Source organism: Anabrus simplex, chromosome 1 (assembly GCF_040414725.1).
Source record: "Anabrus simplex isolate iqAnaSimp1 chromosome 1, ASM4041472v1, whole genome shotgun sequence".
In the NCBI taxonomy this organism is placed as follows: Eukaryota; Metazoa; Arthropoda; class Insecta; order Orthoptera; family Tettigoniidae; genus Anabrus; species Anabrus simplex.
This window is the reverse complement of record NC_090265.1, coordinates 1,062,727,905-1,062,750,549: the sequence shown is the minus strand read 5'-3', so window position 1 is coordinate 1,062,750,549 and position 22,645 is coordinate 1,062,727,905. Positions and strand designations below refer to the sequence as shown.

Sequence of the window (22,645 nt, the reverse complement as noted above, 5' to 3'; positions counted from 1 at the left end):
ACCACACATCATGCTCGAACGTTGATATTGAGATACTGGGCAATGAAATTCAAAAGAGAAGGGAGTTTAAAATTCATTCGCGCTGATCAGTAGAAGTGTAAGGGCGGCTAGTTGTTGTGAACAGTCAGAGGCAACTATCGTCCGACCCCAGCTGTCTTAAATACAGGGAGGACTCTTCTTCTTCTCCTTCTTTATCTGCTTACCCTCCAGGGTCGGCTTTTTCCTCGGACTCAGTGAGGGAACCGCCACAAGGGCGGTTTCCTGGAGCTTCAGACTCTAGGTTGGGGGATACAAAGAAATCCCTTGATGCTTCTCCCACGGCCTTTTATGTGCTTGGATATCTGAAAAGGCTCTGAGAAACAGGCATCATCATACTATAGAAGGCCTATGGAAAGTCTGTAAGGAGGAGTTTGAACAGATGGATATGGCTGTATTATGTAGTTCTTCAACGAAAACTGAGGTGCAGAGCTATAACTAATTTATGAAGGGACATCAAACACAGCATGATAGGTTGTGGAAACTCAGCTTTTCCTAAGATAAAACTCAAGTGCAATTTGTTACTAACGATTGGAAACAACCTCCGTATAACACACATTTATTGTGTATCTGCGGGTATTACTCATACATTTCTTTGTTTTCTTCATATTCTAATCCGAATATGTAACATCTCTCTCTCTCTCTCTCTCTCTCTCTCTCTCTTGCATTGCATACATACATTACATCTTCATTATAGACTACAGTATTATGTCTTTCAAAATTCTGTAAGCAAGCCTCTGCAAATTAACTAAGCACCTCCACAATCCTCTATTTCTAGCTAGTTCCATGGTCTTGTTTACTTCCATACCTCTTATCTTAATCATGAGAAACCGAGTCTAACTATTGTCATTTTGGTCTCCGTCTACTTCTCTTACCCTCCATTACTAAGTCCATTATCCTCCTAGGTAACCTTTCCTCCTCCATTCGCCTGACATGATCCTACCACCAAAGCCGGTTTATGCATACTGCTTGGCCTTTATATTCTCTTTCGTAGTATCCTCCTGTCATTGTTCCCACCCGTTTGTGCCAGCAATTATTCTCACTATGTTCATGTGTACCTCTCTTGATACTTCATTAAGTATTCTACTTTTAAAGGTTTGACTGCAAGTAGTAATTTTAAGTTTTTACATGATGACTCATTTCATCCATAGCAAAGTGGTTAGCAAGGGGTTCCAAGGGGTCCTGGTTTCAATTCCCAGCTGGGTTGAGATTTTAGCCTTCGTTGGTTAATTCCCCTGGCCCCTGCTATCTTGAACATTAGATTTCATCCTACAAAGGGCCCTATCCTCACAGATACACTGGTTGCTCATGGGCATTCAACTTGCAGGATCTGCATCAAGACTCTTTGGAGGCCATAATTTATTATTAATAAACATTTAATATACTGTGCATGTACTATTTGTTTCCATGAATTTAAATGAGCAAAAAGCATGAAGGCCCTGGGAGTGGTGGAAGGTAAAGGATTTCACTATTCGTAACCTCGGCACTTGATGGGGTAGAGTAGTTAGCTCTACGCCTGGCCGCCTTTTCCCCCAGGAATTAACCTCGTACTCATTTTTGATGTAAGCTGAGTGAACCTCAGGGTCATATGCACCTCCGGAAGTGGAAATTTCTGTTCTTAAATTGTACGACTTCCTGACGGGGATTCGAACCCACGTCCTTCCGGGCGAACCGAGCACGCCTTTACCGCATCGGCCAGGCAGCCCCTATCAATTTAAATTGCTTTTCTTTCTTTTTTTACACTTTGATTTATGTTGCACTTACACAGGTAGATGTTATGGCGATGACGGGATAGGAAAAATCTAGGAGTGTGAAGGAAGCGACCATGGCCTTAATAAAGGTACAGCCGCGACATTTGCCTGGTGTGAAAATGGGAAACTATAGAAAACTATATTCAGGGCTGCCAACAGTGGAGTTTGGAACCACTATCTCCTGAATGCAAGTTGATAGCTATGTGACCCAAACCGTGCATTGCTTGGTCATTTTCAAATAATGGTGGGTTCTCAGGTAGTTGTTATTATATCATCATGATTATGTGGAATGCTTTTAGAGGAATTATAAAGTAATTACTTTTAATACAGTTCAAATTTGACAGGTTCTCAGAATTGTAGTATGCCCTCCTGCTGTATTGATCTAACCCTGAGTTCTGTTTCTTGATATTTATTAAAGGATTTTTAGACTTTAATTAAAGAGGATTAATTTATTAACTCTGAAATATAGAACGGTGAATTGAGAATTTCAAGAGGTTAGTGGACACTTCAGTAAAAGCTTACATTTAGTATGTTACTGGCACTGTTTGCAGTTTTCAAGGTATTAATAATTTTCTCTCTGGTCTTTTGGAAGACTGGTGTTCATTTGCTATTTTGGGTGCAAATGTTGGAGACATGTTGTATCACTTGACTATGTCTGAGGATCTCTCTGCGAGTTCAATATTTGCCCCTGACTATTTTCTTTACTTCACTGGAGAGGGCTAATTGACATTATCAAGTTGATCACCTATGTGGGATGTGATTCAATTCAATTTACATATGAGTGGGTACCGTTATGTGTGTCTATTTCCCTTCCGTTCCTAAATATCTGCATCAAGTACGTTCTTTGGCTATCCTTCTATGTACTATCAGCATTCAATGCCGTTTAATGGCTGTTATCAAAAGTCATTGCATTGTGTATATTGCATCATCATTTTTTCAGCAATTTCTCATTGATTTAATACTTGATGAATTTTTCTATGCCTCTTAACAATAGTTTTAAATTTTGAAGTTAAAATTTATTGGAGATAAATAGAATTGAAATGGAATATAGAGATCTAATTTGGTTCCAATGTACAAACATATATTAGTGAGTGGTAGGGGTGGGAGGCATGTGTTGGCTTTCCACAGGGAAATCTCAGGTTCGAATCCTGATCAATCCTGAATTGAGTTTTTTATCTCAAAACTCATGTGACACCAGGAAGGGCATCCAGCCTTAAATGCCTGGCTGAAACTAAAATGAGCGTGGAGGGTCCAGCAACCCCAGCTTCTGTTACTGCAAATTCTTCACTTTTCATTTAGCTTCAGCTGTGGACCTTACAGCCCTTGGTATTTCAGTTACCACTATGTAATGTTACATGTCATTTCTTTCAAATAGAATTTTTCCTGTAACAATTTGTAACCAAGAATGGTACGAGTAATTCAATTTACCTCTTTCCAACCTCTGTAACCAATATTCATTCTTTTGAATATATGTTTCTTTGCCTTCTCCTTCTTCATTTTGTTATTGTGATATGTTATTTCATCATATGTAAAATCTTGTAGGCTATAAATGTAATGAGGTCTAAGAAAATTCTTTGAGCGTAGAGAATTGAATGTGAATGAAATTCTTTAGCCTCTTGTCCTCTTTCAGGAAGTTTTGCACTATCTCCTCTGCTATACTTTTCAGTTCCCTCTCTCTCAAAAGTATATACTGTAACAATTCATATCTGATAGGTATCAATGTCTCATTTATGACTTAGTGAAATGAAATGGAATTCCAAAGCCTGTTTTCAGTCATTCGACCGGGTCAGGGATGGAATGAATGAAGCCCCCATCTAACGGTGTGGATGGAAATTGTGCTGGCTGCCGAAGCCTGTCGCACTCCTCTGAGGCAATGTTTAATGACTGACAGATGAAGGGAAATGATATTTGAGAATGTTAATGGAATGAATGATGACAGGGGAAACTGGAGTAGAGTACCCGGATAAAATCTGCCCCGCCCCCGCTTTGTCCAGCACAAATATCTCGTGGAGTGACCGGGATTTGAACCACGAAACCCAGCAGTGAGAGGTCGGCGCGCTTCCATCTGAACCACAGAGGCATATTTATGACTTAGTGTTTCGTGCAATTTCTCTTGAAATTTTAATAGCTGTACTTCACAGTGAAATAATAGGCTAAAACTACACCATAGCAACATTTGCCTGAGAGTAAATGATTAAACCATTTTCTTAAGCTGATAAATATTAATACCGAAGTTATTAGCTAACTGATTTTTAGTTTACATCGACCATCTACTGAAAGGTATAAAATGGCACAGTGGGATTCAGTTAGTTGGAAATGTTGAAGCATTTTGGCCTATGCGGACGGCTTGGTCTTAATGGCAGACTATGTTGAAAACCTACAATCGAACATCTTGGAACCTGAAAACAGGTGCAATGAGTAGCCTATGATATGAAAATTAGCTTTTCCAAGACCAAAGTGATGCCAGTAAGGAAAAAACCTAAGAGAACTGAATATCAGACTGGGAATACAAAACTGGAACTGGTACATCATTTCAAGTATTTAGGATGTGTATTTTCCCAAAGTGAGATTGAATAATCAGGGTGCAGCAAAGCTAATGCAGTGGCTCGCAGTTCCGTAAGAAAGAAGCCAGCTCCCAGATGACACTCTCTTTAATTAAGGCCACGGCCGTTTCCTTCCAACTCCTAGGCCTTTCCTATCCCATCGTTGCCATGAGACCTATCTGTGTCGGTGTGACGTAAAGCCACTAGCAAAAAAAAAAACCACTCTCTTTACACCAGTCTGTTTTCAGACCAACTTTGCTTTACAGGAATGAAATCTGGGTGGACTCAGGATATCTTATTCACAAGTTAGAAGTAACAGACATGAAAGTAGTGAGAATGATTCCTGGTACGAACAGGTAGGAACAATAGCAGGAGAGTACTTGATATGAGGAGTTAAAGGCTAAGTTAGGAATGAACTCGGTTGATAAAGCTGCACACATAAACCGGCTCCATTGGTGAGGTAATATGAGGAAAATGAATAGTGGACTCGGACATAGAGGGTAAGAGAAGTAGAGGAAGACCAAGACGATATTGGTTAGACTCAGTTTGTAATGATTTAAGAGATAAGGAACTAAATGAGGCCTCAGAGCTAGTTACAAATAGAGGATTATGGAGGCATTCACGTAGGCTTGCAAACTGAATGCTGAAAGGTATAAGAGTCTATAATGGAGACAGATGTAATGAATGAACTATGTTTTATAACACATTTTATTTAGCATGATTCATCCATATTGCAACTAAAGAAAATGATTACTTTATGGAGAACATATTTACTCACCGGAGGACACGAGTGATGTAATCAGGCCAGTTGTCAGGGAACATGACAAGGAAGAAACCTACAGCAATTAGAATCATTCCTGCCAGCTTCATTCCCACAAAGTTAGCACCATATAGCACCACATCCAGTGCTGTGAAGAAAGAATTTAATTACAAACATATCACATTATTAGATACTAGAACACTAGGCTTAAGTAGAATTTTCTTGTCTTTTCCTATGGCTGTGGAAGCTATTGACTTGATATTTGGCACACTCGTAAAATGTGCACTCTGTTGAAGTTAAATCACCTCACATTTTATTACTATTAATTCATTTTCCAGACATTACAATTTACCTCTGATATAAACTGATCAAACAATAATGAGTATTTAAAAGATGGAAGCTTCACATGCACGAACCTCATCAAAGAAACTACTAGATGCTAAAATTAAATTTGTCAGGAATATCAGGGAATGTCTGAGGACTCAGAGAAGATAATGGTACAGCTGGAATACTCAAATAACATACTTCAGATATACCATATATACATGTGAATAACACTAGTCTGCAACGATTTCCCAATTTTGGTGAAAACAGGTAGTTCATATAGAAAATGCTGTGCTGACTTCGAAAACACCAACCGTTTTGCCATAACTCATACAGATTTTGTGTAATTAGCAATTTCATATATCGGTGTTAGAGATTTAATGTGAATGTAAGGAAATTTGAATTCATTTCATTATGTTTCAAAAATGTTACCAGGCATCGAAATACATGAACAACACTAATATTAGTATCTAGAATTGAGTGAGAAAAACAGAAATGCTTTATCATGTACCGTTTACAAGATATCAGTAAAAATATATTTCCTAAATTCTTACATAATGCAAATTTATGGAAATAATTTTATCACACACAAAATTAAATTGCCAGTCCTAATAATATTGATGGAATACACAATATTATGACTTACTATCTGGAAAAAAATACTTCGAAGGTAAGACAACTCTAGGTGAAAATAAAATACAACCTTAATATTATAGCCTGTTGTATTTGATTTGGAGCCTCCGTGGCTCAGACGGCAGCGCATCGACCTCTCACCGCTGGATTTCATAGCATTTATCAGTCATTAATGAATCACTTAGGGAGTGGCGACTCTATTGTAGTAATAGCCTATATATGGTTCATTCATTACATACCTGACCCGTTCAAAGACTGGAAAACAGGTTGTAGATTTTCATTGTATTGGATTTATTGAATGCTTTGGAAACTTTATAGTGTATTACATAACGAATAGGAAAAAGCGAACCTATGCAGAGAATATTTTTGTGAAACAAAACACCCGTTCCACCCTCAGTTCTCTATGTTTGGCCGACCATGTGTTTAAAATTCTCGGAGGGTTGGGTGATTTGAAAATGGAAGACCAACACGGTGAAGGGAAGTAATAAATCTGTTAGCAGTGATAGCACTGAAGAGAAGAGTTTTTTTTTGCTAGTTGCTTTACGTCGCACCAACATAGATAGGTCTTATGGGATAGGGGGATAGGAAAGGTCTAGGAGTTGGAAGGAAGCGGCCGTGGCCTTAATTAAGGTACAGCCCAAGCATTTGCCTGGTGTGAAAATGGGAAACCACTGAAAACCATCTTCAGGGCTGCCAACAGTGGGATTCGAACCCACTATCTCCCGGATGCAAGCTCACAGCCGTGTGCCCCTGACCGCACGGCCAACTCGCCCGGTGGAGAAGAATAAGAAGAAGGATAAGAAGAAGATAAGAGTGCCAAAACATGTTAGGTCATAAAAATATCTTAGGAAAGAAAAGAGCGGCGACCCCACGGTGTAGGGGTAGCGTGCCCGCCTCTTACCCGGAGGCTCCGGGATCGATTCCTGGCCAGGTCAGGGATTTTGACCTGGATCTCAAGGCTGGTTCGAGGTACACTCAGCCTAGTGATTACCATTGAGGAGCTATCTGATGGTGAGATGGCGGCCCCGCCTAGAAAACCAAGAATAAAAGCCGAGAGGATTCGTCCTGCTGGCCACATGACACCTCATACTCTGCAGGACAAGAACTTCGGGACTGGGGTTTGGTTTGCAGAAAAAAAGTTAAGATAAACACAGCCCTTAGATAAATGTATCTTAGCATAGTACCACCATAGTCTTCAGTTGGCTTTCTTTATCTCGTAGTTGTCGGAGTGTAATATTTGATGATTTTTAAGTGTTCCTTCGTGTTATGTGTAGTGATAATATGGATTCAGTCTTTACAGCACCAAGAAGGCAGTGTATGAACAGCTCGAATAATTTATTTTATGTAGCCTATGTGGTTCATACTTGTTATGGAGGCAGAAATATACTATTACATCCTTTATTAAGAATGTGTACCTTGCATATTTCAAAGTTAAGTTTGGAGATGAAGACAAAAAGTGGGCGCCGCATACTACTGTATATGTTAAACATGTATTGAAGTACTAAGACAGTGTTGGGAGGGCGTCCCTTTTCTCACCAGGGAGGATGACACGGCCGGGCAGTAGTTGTAGGAGTGGCGCCTTGCACGTGGATTGGTTTCTCGCCCGCGTAGGGGGCCAACTAATTAATTTAAGATTATAGGGTTTAATTTAAATGTAGGGGGTGCCCCAACATGTGGACTGGTCATCCGCCCATGTTAGTGGCGGCTTAGTAGATTTAGTTTAGGGGGGGTGCCTTGCACGGAGACTGGTATCGCGCCCGTGTGGGGGGCCACCAAGTTAGTTGTGTAGGGTTGGCCATTACATGTGGATTGGTCATCCGCCCATGTAAGGGGCTGCTTAGTAGACTTAGAAGGTGTGTTTTTTTTAGTTCCGTTTATAATTGTTCAGTTCCGTTGTTTTAATGGTTCTTTCTGTTTGTGTAATCTGGCATTGTACACATGTATCTGGGCGATAAGCCTGTAATGTTCAATAAATTACTACTACTACTACTACTACTACTACTAAGACAGTGGTTTAATGGACAATAGAAATCCATGCCATTTAAACCGAAATATCATAATGATGATTGCTACTTCTATCTGTGCAATGTATCAGTGTACAATTAAGTTAATAAATCAAAAATAAAATATCCCAAAGGCTTAGAAGCGGGTACACAGTCCAGACACTCCCATTCCACTGCCACCAAAACAACTAGAGGATGTGGAGTAATCGAGTTCATCTGAGTCTACAGAGTGATTTGAAGTGGATGAGGATTTCTCTCCACTCACTTCAGAAGACAAACTACAGCTTTTTACTCAGTTTACTCAGGCAGAGCTGAACAATTTTGTGTGGGACTTCTTACCAAGGAAAAGAGTGAAATTGTGGGACAGAGAATGAAAGAAAAGAAAATGCTGGCACCAGGACTGCCTTTAGTTTTCAAAATGGAAACACGGGCATTTTATTGCTGTGACATATGAGGTTTTATTATTCAGTAATTGATGCGTCGAAGAGAAGCCTGAAAACAGTCTTACTACATAATAGAAGCTAATTTCCCTCGTTTCTCGTTGGGTATTCTGTTTGTTTCAAAGAAACTTACAGACATTTTCAGCTGATTCTAGAAAAAAGTAACTACCAGGAACATTAGTGGCTGTTGTGTGGAAACCTAAAGGTAACCGCTATCTTGCTAGGCCAACAAGCAGGTTACACAAAATTTCCTTGCTTTTTGTGTCATTGGGATAGCAGGAACACAGATAAATATTAGACAACGAACGAGTGGCCTGATCCTTAAAAAAATACTAGTTTTATCTTTGCATACCAAACTTGAGCTCATTAAGCAATTTGTAAAATGATGCTTGTTGTTTAAAGTGGCCTAACATCTAGGTTATCGGCCACTAATGGTACGAAATGAGATGCAATGTGATGACAATTTAAAAGTTAAAAGTCATCCACTGAACAGAAAAAAACGTGATGTTGAAGAATGAAGGGATGGATATAAATTTAAAACAATCAGTAGATCCGACCCAGAAACTATCAAATAAACAATAGTATTACTGACCAAGGGACTGCTTCTAAAGCACAATCCTGAATCGAGGATGCTTGTTGTCTAAAGGGGTCCAAAATCCAGGTCAACGGCCACTCATAATGGCACTTATCGCTAGTAATGTAGGGCCATGGTGTTCGTCATGTTTTGGTAGTAATCAAAAATAGCGTAGACTCACGGTGTTCCACACATTATCGTACTACTCACAAGTATTGTACGTCACACAGGTAACGCCGACCTATGGTGTTTCTCACACAATGGAGCGACTTATACGCAACGCAAACCTAGGTGTTCCTTATATAGTGGGTACTAATCACAGGCAACGTAAGCCCGTGGTGTCACTCATATAGTGGTAATAATCACAGGCAACGCCCAGACCGTAGTGTTTCTCGCAATGGTACCAAACACAGGCAACGTAAGTCCATGGTGTTCCGCATATAGTGGTACTAATCAAGGATAGTGTAATAATAATTTCGTGTGGCTATTTCTAGCCGAGCGCAGCCCTTGTAAGGCAGACCCTCCGATGAGGGTAGGCGGCATCTATCATGTGTAGGTAACTGCGTGTTATTGTGATGGAGAATAGTGTTGTGTGTGGTGTGTGAGTTGCAGGAATGTTGGGGACAGCACAAACACCCACACCCGAGACACTGGAATTAATCAATGAAGGTTAAAATCCCCGACCCAGCTGGGAATCGAACCTGGGACCTCTGAACCGAAGGCCAGTACGCTGACCATTCATCCAACAACTCGGACACGGGTACTGTAAAACCCATACTGATTTACCCTCTGTTGCTACTAAACACAACCTATTGTGTACCTAACATAGTGATACTACTGGCAAGTAAAGGGGACCCAATATGTTCCCCGCGTGATGGTACTAATCACAAGTAGTTTCATGGTTCTAATACAATCATCTCTTGGTCGCTCCTTTTAGTCGCCTCCTACGACAGGCAGGGGATACCATGGGTGTATTCTTCGTCTGCGTCCCCCACCCACAGGGGGTCAATTTGTAAAAGCACTCTTATCAGAAGCTGTTGCCTTTGCTGGTGAGATGTACAGTTTACAGTGCACTATGTCTTCTGGTACGGGCTAGAATAAATTTGTTACTTTCATTGATCTGTCTCAGTCTTATCCTTGGCTTTGACAATATGAAAGTGACCGAGGTATGAGCGATGCTTGTAATACCATTCCTTATGCAGCCAGTCCCTGCTATAAATGGTGTGAAAATATCACTCATAGGGTCGGTTGGTGTATGCATTTCAGTGGGCTTGGCAGACTGATATGTAATAGCAACTTCTGGCTCGGTGAGGAAAGTAACGGGAAACTACCTCACTCCTCATTTCCCTAGTACGCCTCTACAGTGATGCCTAGGCCATCTATGGGTGCTGTTGGCGGAACTGTGTAGGATCAAACCAGCCTTCGGTCTGAATACCCAACATACACACGCATACATCAGAAGCTAAGATAAAAGAGGGGAGTATTCGATGGACTGCAGCATAGGCTCCTTATGAAGGGCGCTGCATTTTTGGGTACTATGAATGATGCTAAATGACAGGCATGGTGTGCTTTCAGAGAACTAATCGATAATTTTTTTTGGAAACGTAAAGGACGTGAAGTATAAGACAATTTTTAAAAAATATGTTGAAACTACTGCATTTCAAGCTCTCAGTTACAACATGAGTTTAAAACTCCATTTCTTGAACAATCATATAGACTATTTCCTGCAAATTTGGGAGCCCTAAGTGATGAGCAGGGTGAAAGATTCCACCGATAAATAAAGGAAATGGAAAGAAGATACCAGCGATGGTGGAATGTAGCGACGTTGGCTGACTATTGCCGGTGCTTGAAGAGGGAAACTACGTAACACGACTGTAAAGGTCAACCAACACAACCCTCCTTCCAGGCAAAGAAAAAGTGTTTTTCTTCAAGTGATGCGTTGTAAAGATATGTAGGCGGTCTGTTTTGTGTTTTACAAGGTTTTTCAATTTTACAGCGCACTTTACTAGGTAGGGGCCTAAATCTAACCCTTTATGACATCAGTTTTGTATACTGTAAGAAAACTTGACTCTGGAACTGAATTCAGCGTGTTAAAATTATTTACAATCACCTACAACATCTCAGACCTCAGAAAAAAGTTTATAAATTTCTTTTCAGATCTTTAAGGGGTGTTAAAATTTAGTGTAATATGATCAAACTCATGATATTAAAGGAAATGCTGAGGCTACTGTCAAAAATCCTTACATGATACGGAAAAACGGAAAGCAGATTTGAAATCAGCACACCTAAGTTAGGTACGATCACCAATTAAACCTTTTATCGTAGGAAAGCAATATTATTTTGCAGGATAGTGTAATCCGTGCACCCAATTTTAGGAGAGAAAATTAAAAGAAAAAATGGATTTAGTTTGTGTTTCAGGAATAAATTAATCCTACATAATTATGCACAATGTACATTAGTTTTAGGAAAGTTAGGGACGCGCAGCTGTGAGCTTGCATCCGCGAGATAGTGGGTTTGAGTCCCACTGTCGGCAGCCCTGAAGATGGGTTTCCGTGGTTTCCCATTTTCACACCAGGCAAATGCTTGGGTTGTACCTTAATTAAGGCCACTGCCGCTTCCTTCCCACTCCTAGTCCTTTCGTATCCCACCATCGCCATAAGACCTATCTGTGTCGGTGCGAACTAAAGCAAGTAGCCACCGCGGCGCTTCAAATTATGGGCCTACGAACGTAAGCAATGCTGAGACATACCTCCAATACTGCTACTGCTCAAGTTTGTTTATATTTTTCACTATCTGTTTGTTACATAGTGATTACGCTGTGTTACGCTACTGCAAATTATCTGAGACTCTACCTACAACAGCGAAAAGGAAAAGAAAAATTAATATCGTGATGTACACTTTTTATCAAGTTAATATTAAAGTGTTCAATCAAAATAATATTAAACTAAATGCAGTAATTGCATTCTCCCATGCTTATATTCATTATCATTTTCATCGTCATCACCGGAAGAATTATGTTTGTCATTGCTATCTTACCATAGAGTGTCATCCTCAGGTCTCTCAAGTGAATAGCATTGTCCGGCCTCGATTTTTGTGGTCCACGAACAGGGTAATAGGCAATAAATCAAGCGGTTGAAACATGTCCCTTTAATGTCACCTAGTTCCCTTGATTGCCACCGCGGCGCTTCAAATTATGGGCCTACGAACGTAAGGAATGCTGAGACATACCTCCAATACTGCTACTGCTCAAGTTTGTTTATATTTTTCACTATCTGTTTGTTACCTAAAATGACAATGACTGCTCATAGTTTTGACGACATAATAAACAGAGTTTAATTTATGTTAATCAGCATATACTGTACTATGGAAATTTTCCGCATTTCTTTGGTCTTGGTTCCCACTTTTCTTTGATCTTGATTTCCATTGTAGAGTTTCTCTGCTTGCGTAGGGATATACAGTAATGAATTATTCTGGCGATCTTTTCCTCTCGGGGAATGTAAGCATTATAGTTATGTAGAAGTTGCGATACAATACTCTTCATAGACAATTGCGACTTGCGCTGTCTCTGTTCCTCTTCAAGAAAGCTTCAGGTACAGATAATAATTTATACAAACATTGTATGTATTAGTTTTCCTCTTGCTTTACAATTTAACAAATTTGCTCTTGGAATGTTAGAGACTGTATTGTTGGCAGGGATATAGAGGGTACTGGGTAGAGTACTGGGTAGACACAGAACACTCCGAAGCCTTTAGTGATAAATCCCGTTACATAAAAAATTATACATTCAACTACTTTAGCCATACAATAATCATGTCCATCTATTCATCATAGTCCCACGAATACTGACTGTTCAATTTTCTTTTTAAATTACCTATTGGTGACAAGACTTTATGAGCTCGAGAAAGACTTGTAAAGTAGTCGAAAGTAATATAAGATTTTTATCGGTATTTGGTTTACTTCCCACTGACTCAAAACTATCCTTACGGCGATGTTGGGATAGGACAGGGTTAGTATTGGGTAGAAAACGCCCGTGGCCTTAATTAACGTACAGCCCGAAGCATTTGCCTAGTATGATAATTGGAAAACATAGAAAAACATATTGAGAACTACCGATAAATGGGCTCAAACCTACTATCTCTCGGATAAAGGCTACACGACTAGAATCGCGTAGCGAAATCACTTGGTAATATAACCTTTATCTTCATTCTGCATTGTCTCACAATTCTCGATTTTTCTTGGCCTTAAGAGACTGTAAAGCAATTTATACAAACGTATAATATGGGCATTATTGGGTACTCTTCCTGGAAACCAAGTGATCTTATGGCTCCGAAAAATGTTTCAAAAGAATCCGGGTTGACTTTTTCCTATAACACATATTTCAATACCAGAACATTTTAGCAAATAGTTGAAATGTCTGTAGTTTATTTTAAGGTCTTAATGAATTTTTCTGAGACTATTAGTCATTTTTATCCTTCTTCAGTTGCTGCAAAGTCTATGGTATACTTTCTTATTGATTTTGTGCTAAATTTTCTGTTTGAAGTGTCGAGCAAATTGTTTGTTTTCAAAGTAAATAAAACGGTGGTCTCTGTATTCTGTAATCGATTGGCCTGCCATCTTGAATAAAATATAAATCCATTGGTAGTTTCATTTCTAAATATTTGTAATACAGTATATGTATTACTCCACCCTTTTCACCTGAAATTTTAGGGTTCAGGTGGCGGCAGTGGTGATGATGGTAGTGATTACTGTTTGAAGAGGAAGTAAAACTACCGGGCGAGTTGGCCGTGCGGTTATGGGTGCGCAGCTGTGAGCTTGCATCCGGGAGATAGTGGGTTCGAACCCCACTGTCGGCAGCTCTGAAGACGGTTTCCCGTGGTTTCCCATGTTCACACCAGGCAAATGCTGGACCTGTACCTTAATTAAGGCCACGGCCGCTTCCTTCCCATTCCTGAGACTTTCCTATCCCATCGTGGCCATAAAAACCTATCTGTGTCGGTGCAACGTAAAGCCAATAGCCAAAAAAGGAAAACTGGCCAGCCCACTCTATTAACACTAACCAGAGGAGAAAGGAAGAAAAATTAAAGCATTAATAATAAAAAAGGAAAGCCCATGAAGGACGTGTATATGAAAGACTCCCTAGGCCATGATGACCTAATCGCCAAGGTCAGAAAAGAACAGGAATCGGTTCGGTTCAAGAAGGTCGGATGGAAATGATTAAAATGAGGAGACTCTCATAAGTAAGTGGAAACAATGCCAGGCTCAGCTAGGGCCTGTGGTTACCACCTACGCTCCCAAGTTGAGAGCCCTTGGAGTCCCATTTAGTCCACTCTTACGACAGGCAGGGATACCATGGATGTATTCTACTGCCCCCACCCAAGGGGATTTTTAGGAGTCACACATTCCTTGGTCAATTTAGGACATACGCATAATATGAGTTGGACATAATATGTCAGTAGCCAACAGGCTCTCATAGTGACACCACTTCATAATCTCTCAATAACAAACAGATTATTTTTGTGCAGATGGTTTCAAATACACTTGAAGAATTATGGTGAATCAGAAAACATACTTATATTTCTATTGTCCTCTGAGGATTTGTGAAGGAATTATTTAAGCAGGCCAAGTTCTCTCCATACACCCCGGTTTGTTGATGCACCATCAGCAGCAATTCTATTGACACGTGTTTCAGACACCATTATTATTATTATTATTATTATTATTATTATTATTATTATTATTATTATTATTATTATTATTATTATTATTATTATTATTAATAACAGTAAACACTACACTGACACCAAATAAGATTTTAGCAATCCGTATATTATGTCCTGGCCAGCCTCGCGGTGTAGGGGTAGCGTACTTGCTTCTTACCCGGAGGCCTCAGGTTCGATTCCCGGCCAGGTCAGCCTATCTTTACCTGGATCTCAGGGCTGGTTCGAGGCCTACGTGATTACAATTGAGGAGCTATCTGACGGTAAGATGACGGCTCCGGTCTAGGGAACCAAGAATAACGGCCGAGAGGATTCGTCGTGCTGATCATACGACACCTCATAATCTGCAGCTCTTCGGGGTCAGCAGCGGTCGCTTGGTAAGCCATGGCCCTTCGGGGCTGTTTCACCATGGGGTTTGGTTTTACAACGTATATATAGTGTACTGGGAGAAGGAATCACGCTGTAGGTCCACAGAACGTCACCATTGAACTAAGTGACGTTATGGGGGCAGGGTCTTCAGACCGCTGAAAGCAGGCTATTTTATCATCTATCCTTTTAACACTGTGAACATGACACTGTGCATTACGTATTATTACAACACATAGGCGAAACTAGCTGATTTAAATATGAGGGGAAGGTAAGCAAACCGCATGACACTTCTGATAAGTGGATTTCCTACCCAACCTGTAGTATAACGGGTCACTGTTTGAGATGAACCGATGCCAACCTCATTTCAAATAATGCGCACACCCCAGTTTTTCACTAAATTCCAGAAAAAGATATGCACAGAGTATTCGCACATATACGGTAGATTATAAGATTAAAATTGAGAACAATTTGTTAGTCACTTAACATCTAGTTGCTATTTCAATACTGTATTGTATTGCACTTTTTAACTTTAATAAACAAATTTTAACATCAACTTAAAGTTAATTCAAAATATAAAGAGACAAAACCAAGGTAAGTTACTAATTCACTTAGGTGTTTATTATTAATTAAAGAATCACTTTCTGTTTTTTTTAAAGAAACTTTATAGTCGGCTAGATAATTTTTCATATTGTTAGTTTCAGTCAGTAAGAAACTGTTTATAGTATATACTGAAAAGCTGTTAAGTTACATTTTACAATAAACCATGTTGTTTCTTATTCCACGAATCGTATAGAATAATTTAAGATATTTGTAAGACATTAAGAGGTATTCCAAATTTCTCTTCACTTTCATCCCCCAAAGACAAAGATGTAGTTTCCAACTGTTGCTTGTGCGATTAAAATTACAATACATTCAAGAATTTTGAACACAGTGAACGTGAAAACAGAGGTCATATAGGTTTTATGGGAATTTGGTAACATAATATGAAAGTCTAAAATATTAAGCACCTGTTTAGTATCTCTTTGTGAAGGTCAAAAGCCCTGTATTAATCATAGTTCACAAGTAATTGTTAATGTTCCTGAGGTATTATAGGCCTACCTTACAATTCCTGCTGGTAGGTTAGTGAAGAAAATTATGTTTGAAATTTTCATTTTTACAGGATTAAAATCAGTTGATAAATTATTGATGCAATATCAATTCACTGTTGTGGTTCTGCGACCACTCTCAGATGATACCGCCTCTGTAATATTCATTGTATGCATGTCTACCGCACGAGTTGACCTTGCGGTTAGGGTTGTGCAGCTGTGAGCTTGCATTCAGGAGACAGTGGATTCGAACTCCACTGTTGGCAGCCCTGAAGGTGGTTTTCCGCGGTTATTCATTTTCACACCAGGCAAATGCTGAGGCTCTACCTTAATTAAGGCCATGGCCATTTCCTACCAACTCCTAGCTCTTTCCTATCTTATAGCCGCGATAACACTTACCTGTGTCGGTGTGATGTAAAGTAAACTGTAAGGAAAAAAAGGAAGGTATATCCACTCCTTAGACCTTTTTCCTGATATGGGCTCGGGGAGAAGGTGTTATGAAAGGATACTAATAATGTTATTTGCTTTGCGTCCCACTAACTACTTTTACGATTTTCAGCGACTCCGAGGTGCCAGAATTTAGTCTCACAGGAGTTCCTTTACGTACCACTAATTCTACCGACATGAGGCTGACATATATGAGCACCTTCAAATACCACCGGACTGAGCCAGGACCGAATCTCCTAAGTTGAGGTCAGAAGGCCATTGCCTCAACCGTTTGAGCCACTCAGCCTGGCATGAAATTTTAGGCCTATGGCATGTTTTATGGCTGATTGCCCTTCCTGACGCCAACTTCAGTTGAGGAGTTAATGGATGAATGGTGGTGAGTAAATTTGGGTAAGCAGATGGAATGAATTGGCTTTTGGCCTATGCATATGAACTGTCCTAGCATTTGCCTGGAAGTGCAAATGAGAAACCACAGAAAATCATTCGATCTCCTCTTGAAATTTGAATCGTATAAATGAATACTATCTGATCACTAACAAGTTGCAAATATCTACAGGTATCTCGTGGTGTTGCAGGAGCCAATTCATACCAGAAAATCATTCTTCCTACCATTATATCGCTGCCGTTATCCTGTAGTTTTGACACATCAAACTACTTTAAAAGTTTATTTTAAACTGTTATGGAACTTCTTAATCCATTTCCTGACACATCCATTAGTTCAAATTTAAAAAAAATGGATAGTAAGAAAACAATAATTGAAATGCCATATGGTATATTTTATTATAGGAAAGGAAGTTATTTCATGTAGACTTACCTGCAGACACTGGTACAGCCGTAATTAGTCCCAGCGTTATAAATAGATCGTATGTCAATGCAACACTGAAGTTGCCAAGGAGATTAGCAGCTGAAAAATTAGAGCAAAATACAGTGTGAATTACAGTATATAGTTTGAGTACAAAATTGAAATAAACTTTATGTTAAGTTTCAAGGTTGACACAATTGTTTGTATAACTACCATGCGACTAGAAGGAAGAAAAATTTTGGAAATCCTAGTCACAAGAAACCAAAATAGACGAAAAGGGAAACGAGGGTCCACACTCATGCTTCCTTGTAAGTAAAAGCACGTATAGATTTGCCATGTTTCTCTAAGGGGTCGGGTATGAGGTGAAATGAATCTGTCGTGGCTGGTTTTTATGACCGGATGCCCTTCCTGACGTCAACCTCATCAGAGGAATTATCAGATGAAATGAATGACGTGATATATGATAGTAAGAATGAAGGGGGTGAAACCCGGTGCCGGTACATAGCTTACTCCTGTCGAATAGCACAAAGCGGTCTGCTCAAGGCTTAATGTCACAATCAACAGCGTCATATGCCCTCACCCCATAGGAGAGGTTTTGGCACGCAATGTAGTGATTAGAAATTGTATACCACCACTTCTCCTACCCTGCTGGTCAACATTCTGATGGTGACAATTTTTCGGACCAACGGGACTCGAAACGGCTAACCACGGTGTCAGACCGTTTAGACTTCAACGCCTTAACGATCACGAACACCAGGCGGGCTTGCAGTGCTGATATGTAGTTACAGTATATTTCTCTGCTTTTATAGTGTGTATTTATTTCAAATGCAGTAAATTTTATGTTCAGTTTTCATGGTTAACATGTTCATAGTCAAACAGGAATACTTTTATATGACATATGGTTTGTTTTCAGGATCGATTCCATAACTTTTGGGAATAGGGTCACCAAGAAAAGGGAAACCATTTATGCTCATACTCCAAGTTGAATCATTTATAAATCTGCAAATGTGTTTTTGATGACAATATTACTCTAGTGGAAGTAAGGAGGAACTATAGTATGTTCTGTAATCTTTGTTAATCTGCTTACCTCCAGGGTTAGTTTTTCCCTCGGACTCAGCGAGGGACCCCACCTCTACCGCCTCAAGGGCAGTGTCCTGGAGTGGGAGACAGGGTCAGGGGATACAACTGGAGAGAATGACCAGTACCTAGCCCAGGCGGCCTCCCCTGCTATGCTGAACAGGGGCCTTTGTGGGTATGGGAAGATTGGAAGGGATAGACAAGGAAGGGGGAGGGAAGCGGCCGTGGCCTTAAGTTAGGTACCATCCCGGCATTTGCCTGGAGGAGAAGTGGGAAACCATGGAAAACCACTTCCAGGATGGCTGAGATGGGAATCGAAAGTTGACCTCCCGAGGCTGAGTGGACCCCGTTCCTGCTCTCGTACCACTTTTCAAATTTCGTGGCAGAGCCGGGAATCGAACCCGGGCCTCCGGGGGTGGCAGCTAATCACACTAACCACTACACCACAGAGGAGGACATGTTTTGTAATACTGTGTGAAAATAGCCCTTCTTAAAGTGTTTCATATATTTGTAAATGTAACTAAGGCAATTCAGATTCACTGGACAATGTAATGTATCTTCAACCATAATCTAAGAAAAATTCATAAAACCATTTTATTGGTTCATTTTTATTTCAGATTAATAAAAAGTAAATAAATAAAAAGTTGCTTGCAATTAATTACATATTTTGGAAGATGAAACACGTTAAAAACACATCATTCTGGGTGTCTGCTCTCTGCTCCTCCCAGACTACCCAGAATTGCATATTCCCCCACCAGCGCTCGTGCTTGGGATTTTTACGACCGAACTGCTGGCACTATAAATACACCGGAAAGTGCACTAGCACGTTCTGCCTGCTATGGTGCAAGCTGACTCTTTAGAGGATCGATCGATCAATCAATCAATCAATCAATCAATCAATCAATCAATCAATCAATCAATCAATCAATCAATCAATCAATCAATCAATCAATCAATCAATCAATCAATCAATCAATCAATCAATCAATCAATCAATCTTCATTTAGAGTTGTCGCCCAGGTGGCAGATTGCCTAGCAGTTGTTTCTTTAACCTTTTCTTAATTATTTTCAAAGAACTTGAAAATTACCAAACATTTTCCTTGATAAATTATTCCAATCCCTTACTCCTTGTCCTATAAGTGAATATTTGCCCTCTTGAATTCTAACCTTATTTTCATATTAAATGATCTCTCAAGCTTACTCGTCTACTAATGTCATTCCGCACCATTTCTCCACTGAAAGCTCGTAACATACCACTTGGTCGAGCATCTCGTCTCCTGATTTCCAAATCTTCCGAGCCCTAAGTATGCAACATTTCTTTCTCCTTTGTCGGAAATCACACAGAAAAAATATGCTGCTTTCTTTGGAATTATTTGCAATTCTCGTATCAAGTAGTACTGGTGTGGGTTCCATACACTAGAACCATACTGTAATTCGGGCCTTACCAGAGACTTATACACCCTCTCCTTTACACCCTTACTACAACCCCTAAATGCCCTCATAGCCATGTGAAGTGATCTGTAATCTTTAAATATGATTACTCCAATACAGTACTGTAATTCAAACTGAGACGATATTTCCTCTTGGTAAAACTTAGAACCTGACTTTTCATCCCATTCACCGTCATACCATTGTTTGCTGTCCATCTCAACATTGTCTAGGTAGATGCTCACTATCGTGTAACTTATTTACTATTCTATACAGCATAAGATCATCTGCAAGCAGCCTTATCTATAATTCCAGTTCGTTACTCATTTTATTCACATTATTATTATTATTATTATTATTATTATTATTATTATTATTATTATTATTATTATTATTATTACCGAGATCGATAGCTGCAGTCGCTTAAGTGCGGCCAGTATCCAGTATTCGGGAGATAGTAGGTTCGAACCCCACTGTCGGCAGCCCTGAAATTGGTTTTCCGTGGTTTCCCATTTTCACACCAGGCAAATGCTGGGGCTGTACCTTAATTAAGGCCACGGCCGCTTCCTTCCCACTCCTAGCCCTTTCCTGTCCCATCGTCGCTATAAGACTTATCTGTGTCGGTGCGACGTAAAGCAAGTAGCAAAAAAATTATTATTATTATTATTATTATCATCATTATTATTTTCAGATGTTTCATAAGAATTTTGCTTCCTTTTAGCTTCCCTTTTATGAGATTAAGTTCTAAAAATTTGACACTAGCTATTCTGTTGTAATTCTTCATTTTGTTCACAGATTATAGTATCATCAGATGTGACTAATACCTTGAATTTATTATTAATATTTTGTGTTCTTTTCCTTGTTTTAATAACCATACCCAATCTGTATACCTATAGTGGTACTTGCACAAAATTTTGAACTTTACTGGAAACAGATTCTATTGTAATTATGAAACATTGTGCAGTGCCTTGTACATTCAAATCTTATGTACATTGTAATGTATTTTAGTCCTTGGGCATGGCTAGAATGTATTTTAAAACTCTTTCCTTGTTTATATGAATAAAGATTGCTTGTTCCGATAAAGCTTAATGCACTATATACATTGGTAATTATTGGTATTGTGTTAACAAATGTGAAAGATCATGTGTCTATTAGCTGTCAGTGTAATAAATTATAACCTGAATGGCTTAGGTACAAGTTTTCCAGGAATGTAAAAGTGCACAGGATATTACCTAATGACAGCCCACTGGCAGCCAATAACGCTGGCCATGGCAGTCGCTCCCAGTGCAGTGTCTCGACCCCTGTGAAGTACAGAGCTAGGCAGAGTGGCCACAGCAGAGCTGCATTAAACAGGCCTATGAGGGAGAAGAAGAGGGATACCTGCCCGTAACTTGCCTCGCCTATTACTTTCTTGAATAATACCTGGAAATAGGGAAAACACATATTAATGTACTACTACTACTAAATAAATCATTGGTAAGTGTTAACCTTTGGATGGTAAAGAATAAATTGAGACTGGCACCACATAAGACTGAGGCTGTACTTTTTAGAGGTTCCGGGAATTGGAAGAATGTCCGCTTCTTATTAAATGATACAGAGATTGTCCCAGGGAAGTCTGTACGATACTTTGGGCTTCTTATTGACAGGAATTGCACATTTGGTGCACATGTGAAGGCAGTAACTCAAAAGGCAGAGCAGAAGGCTTCGGCATTAGCCAGACTTATGCCTAACATCGGGGGACCAAGAAAAGTTAAGAGTCAGATTAGGTGTCTGCAGTAAGATATATTCCACTTTATGCTGCACCTACCTGACACAATGCACTCAGGAAGAAGATTCACCGAAGAGCTATGGACAGAGTACAGAGGAAAATGCTGCTCAGAGTTATCTCTGCTTATCGAACTGTTTCGACAGCAGCTTTACAAGTTGCAGCTGCCAGTATTCCCATTGACCTGCTCGTAATAAAGAGAAAGGGTACGGCTATATCTTTTGAAGAAAAGAAAGCCTTGAGGAACCAGCTCTTACTAGACAGGCAAGGCCGATGGGATGGCACAACCGATGTTGGCCAATGGACAAATAAGCTAATACCCGACATAGGAGGCTGGCTTAAATGTAGACATAGGCAGGTAGATTACTATCTGTCGCAGGTCCTGACAGGACATGGAAGATTTGGCGTATACGCCATGAAGATGGGAAAGACGCAGGGAGATGATTGTTGGTACTGTTCTGAAAGAGATACAGTAGAACACACTTTTTTCTACTGTGTTCGATGGGAAGAAGAACGAAGGAAAGCCTGCCAACAACTTGGCTGACAACTCACGCCAGGCAATCTGGTTCAGATCATGTTGGAGAGCCCGCTTGCCTGGAACACAGTAAAGGCAATGGCGACATGCCTTATGGGGACAAAGGAGAAAGAAGAGACAAGAAGAACATAATAATATAAATCTCTCCACTCTGATGTCATGCCGTCAAGCAATTCCAGAATGGGCTGAGTGAAGAGGGAAGGGGTTTTTAGTTGGTGGAAGTCCAACTCCCACACAGAGTGGTGTCTTTATAAGATTCTCCCCTGCCACAACAAAAATAAACTACTACTACTGATACTAATAATAATAATAGTAATAATAACAATAGTAATAATAATAAATATTTCACTCATGTG

The 22,645-nt window shown here is 39.8% G+C and overlaps 1 protein-coding gene across 4 annotated transcripts in view; it reads right to left on the bottom strand.

Moving 5' to 3' along the window:
* LOC136857975 (solute carrier family 35 member F3) overlaps window positions 1-22,645 on the bottom strand; it is a 406,908-nt gene that overhangs the window by 106,655 nt on the left and 277,608 nt on the right. For all 4 annotated transcript variants that reach the window (XM_067137123.2, XM_067137124.2, XM_067137121.2 and 1 more), the window contains exons 8-10: window positions 21,222-21,411; window positions 17,497-17,586; window positions 5,109-5,238 (exon numbers count right to left, since the gene is read on the bottom strand). In XM_067137123.2, the coding sequence (XP_066993224.1) occupies window positions 5,109-5,238; window positions 17,497-17,586; window positions 21,222-21,411 (410 nt within the window). The remainder of the gene's footprint in view (window positions 1-5,108; window positions 5,239-17,496; window positions 17,587-21,221; window positions 21,412-22,645) is intronic.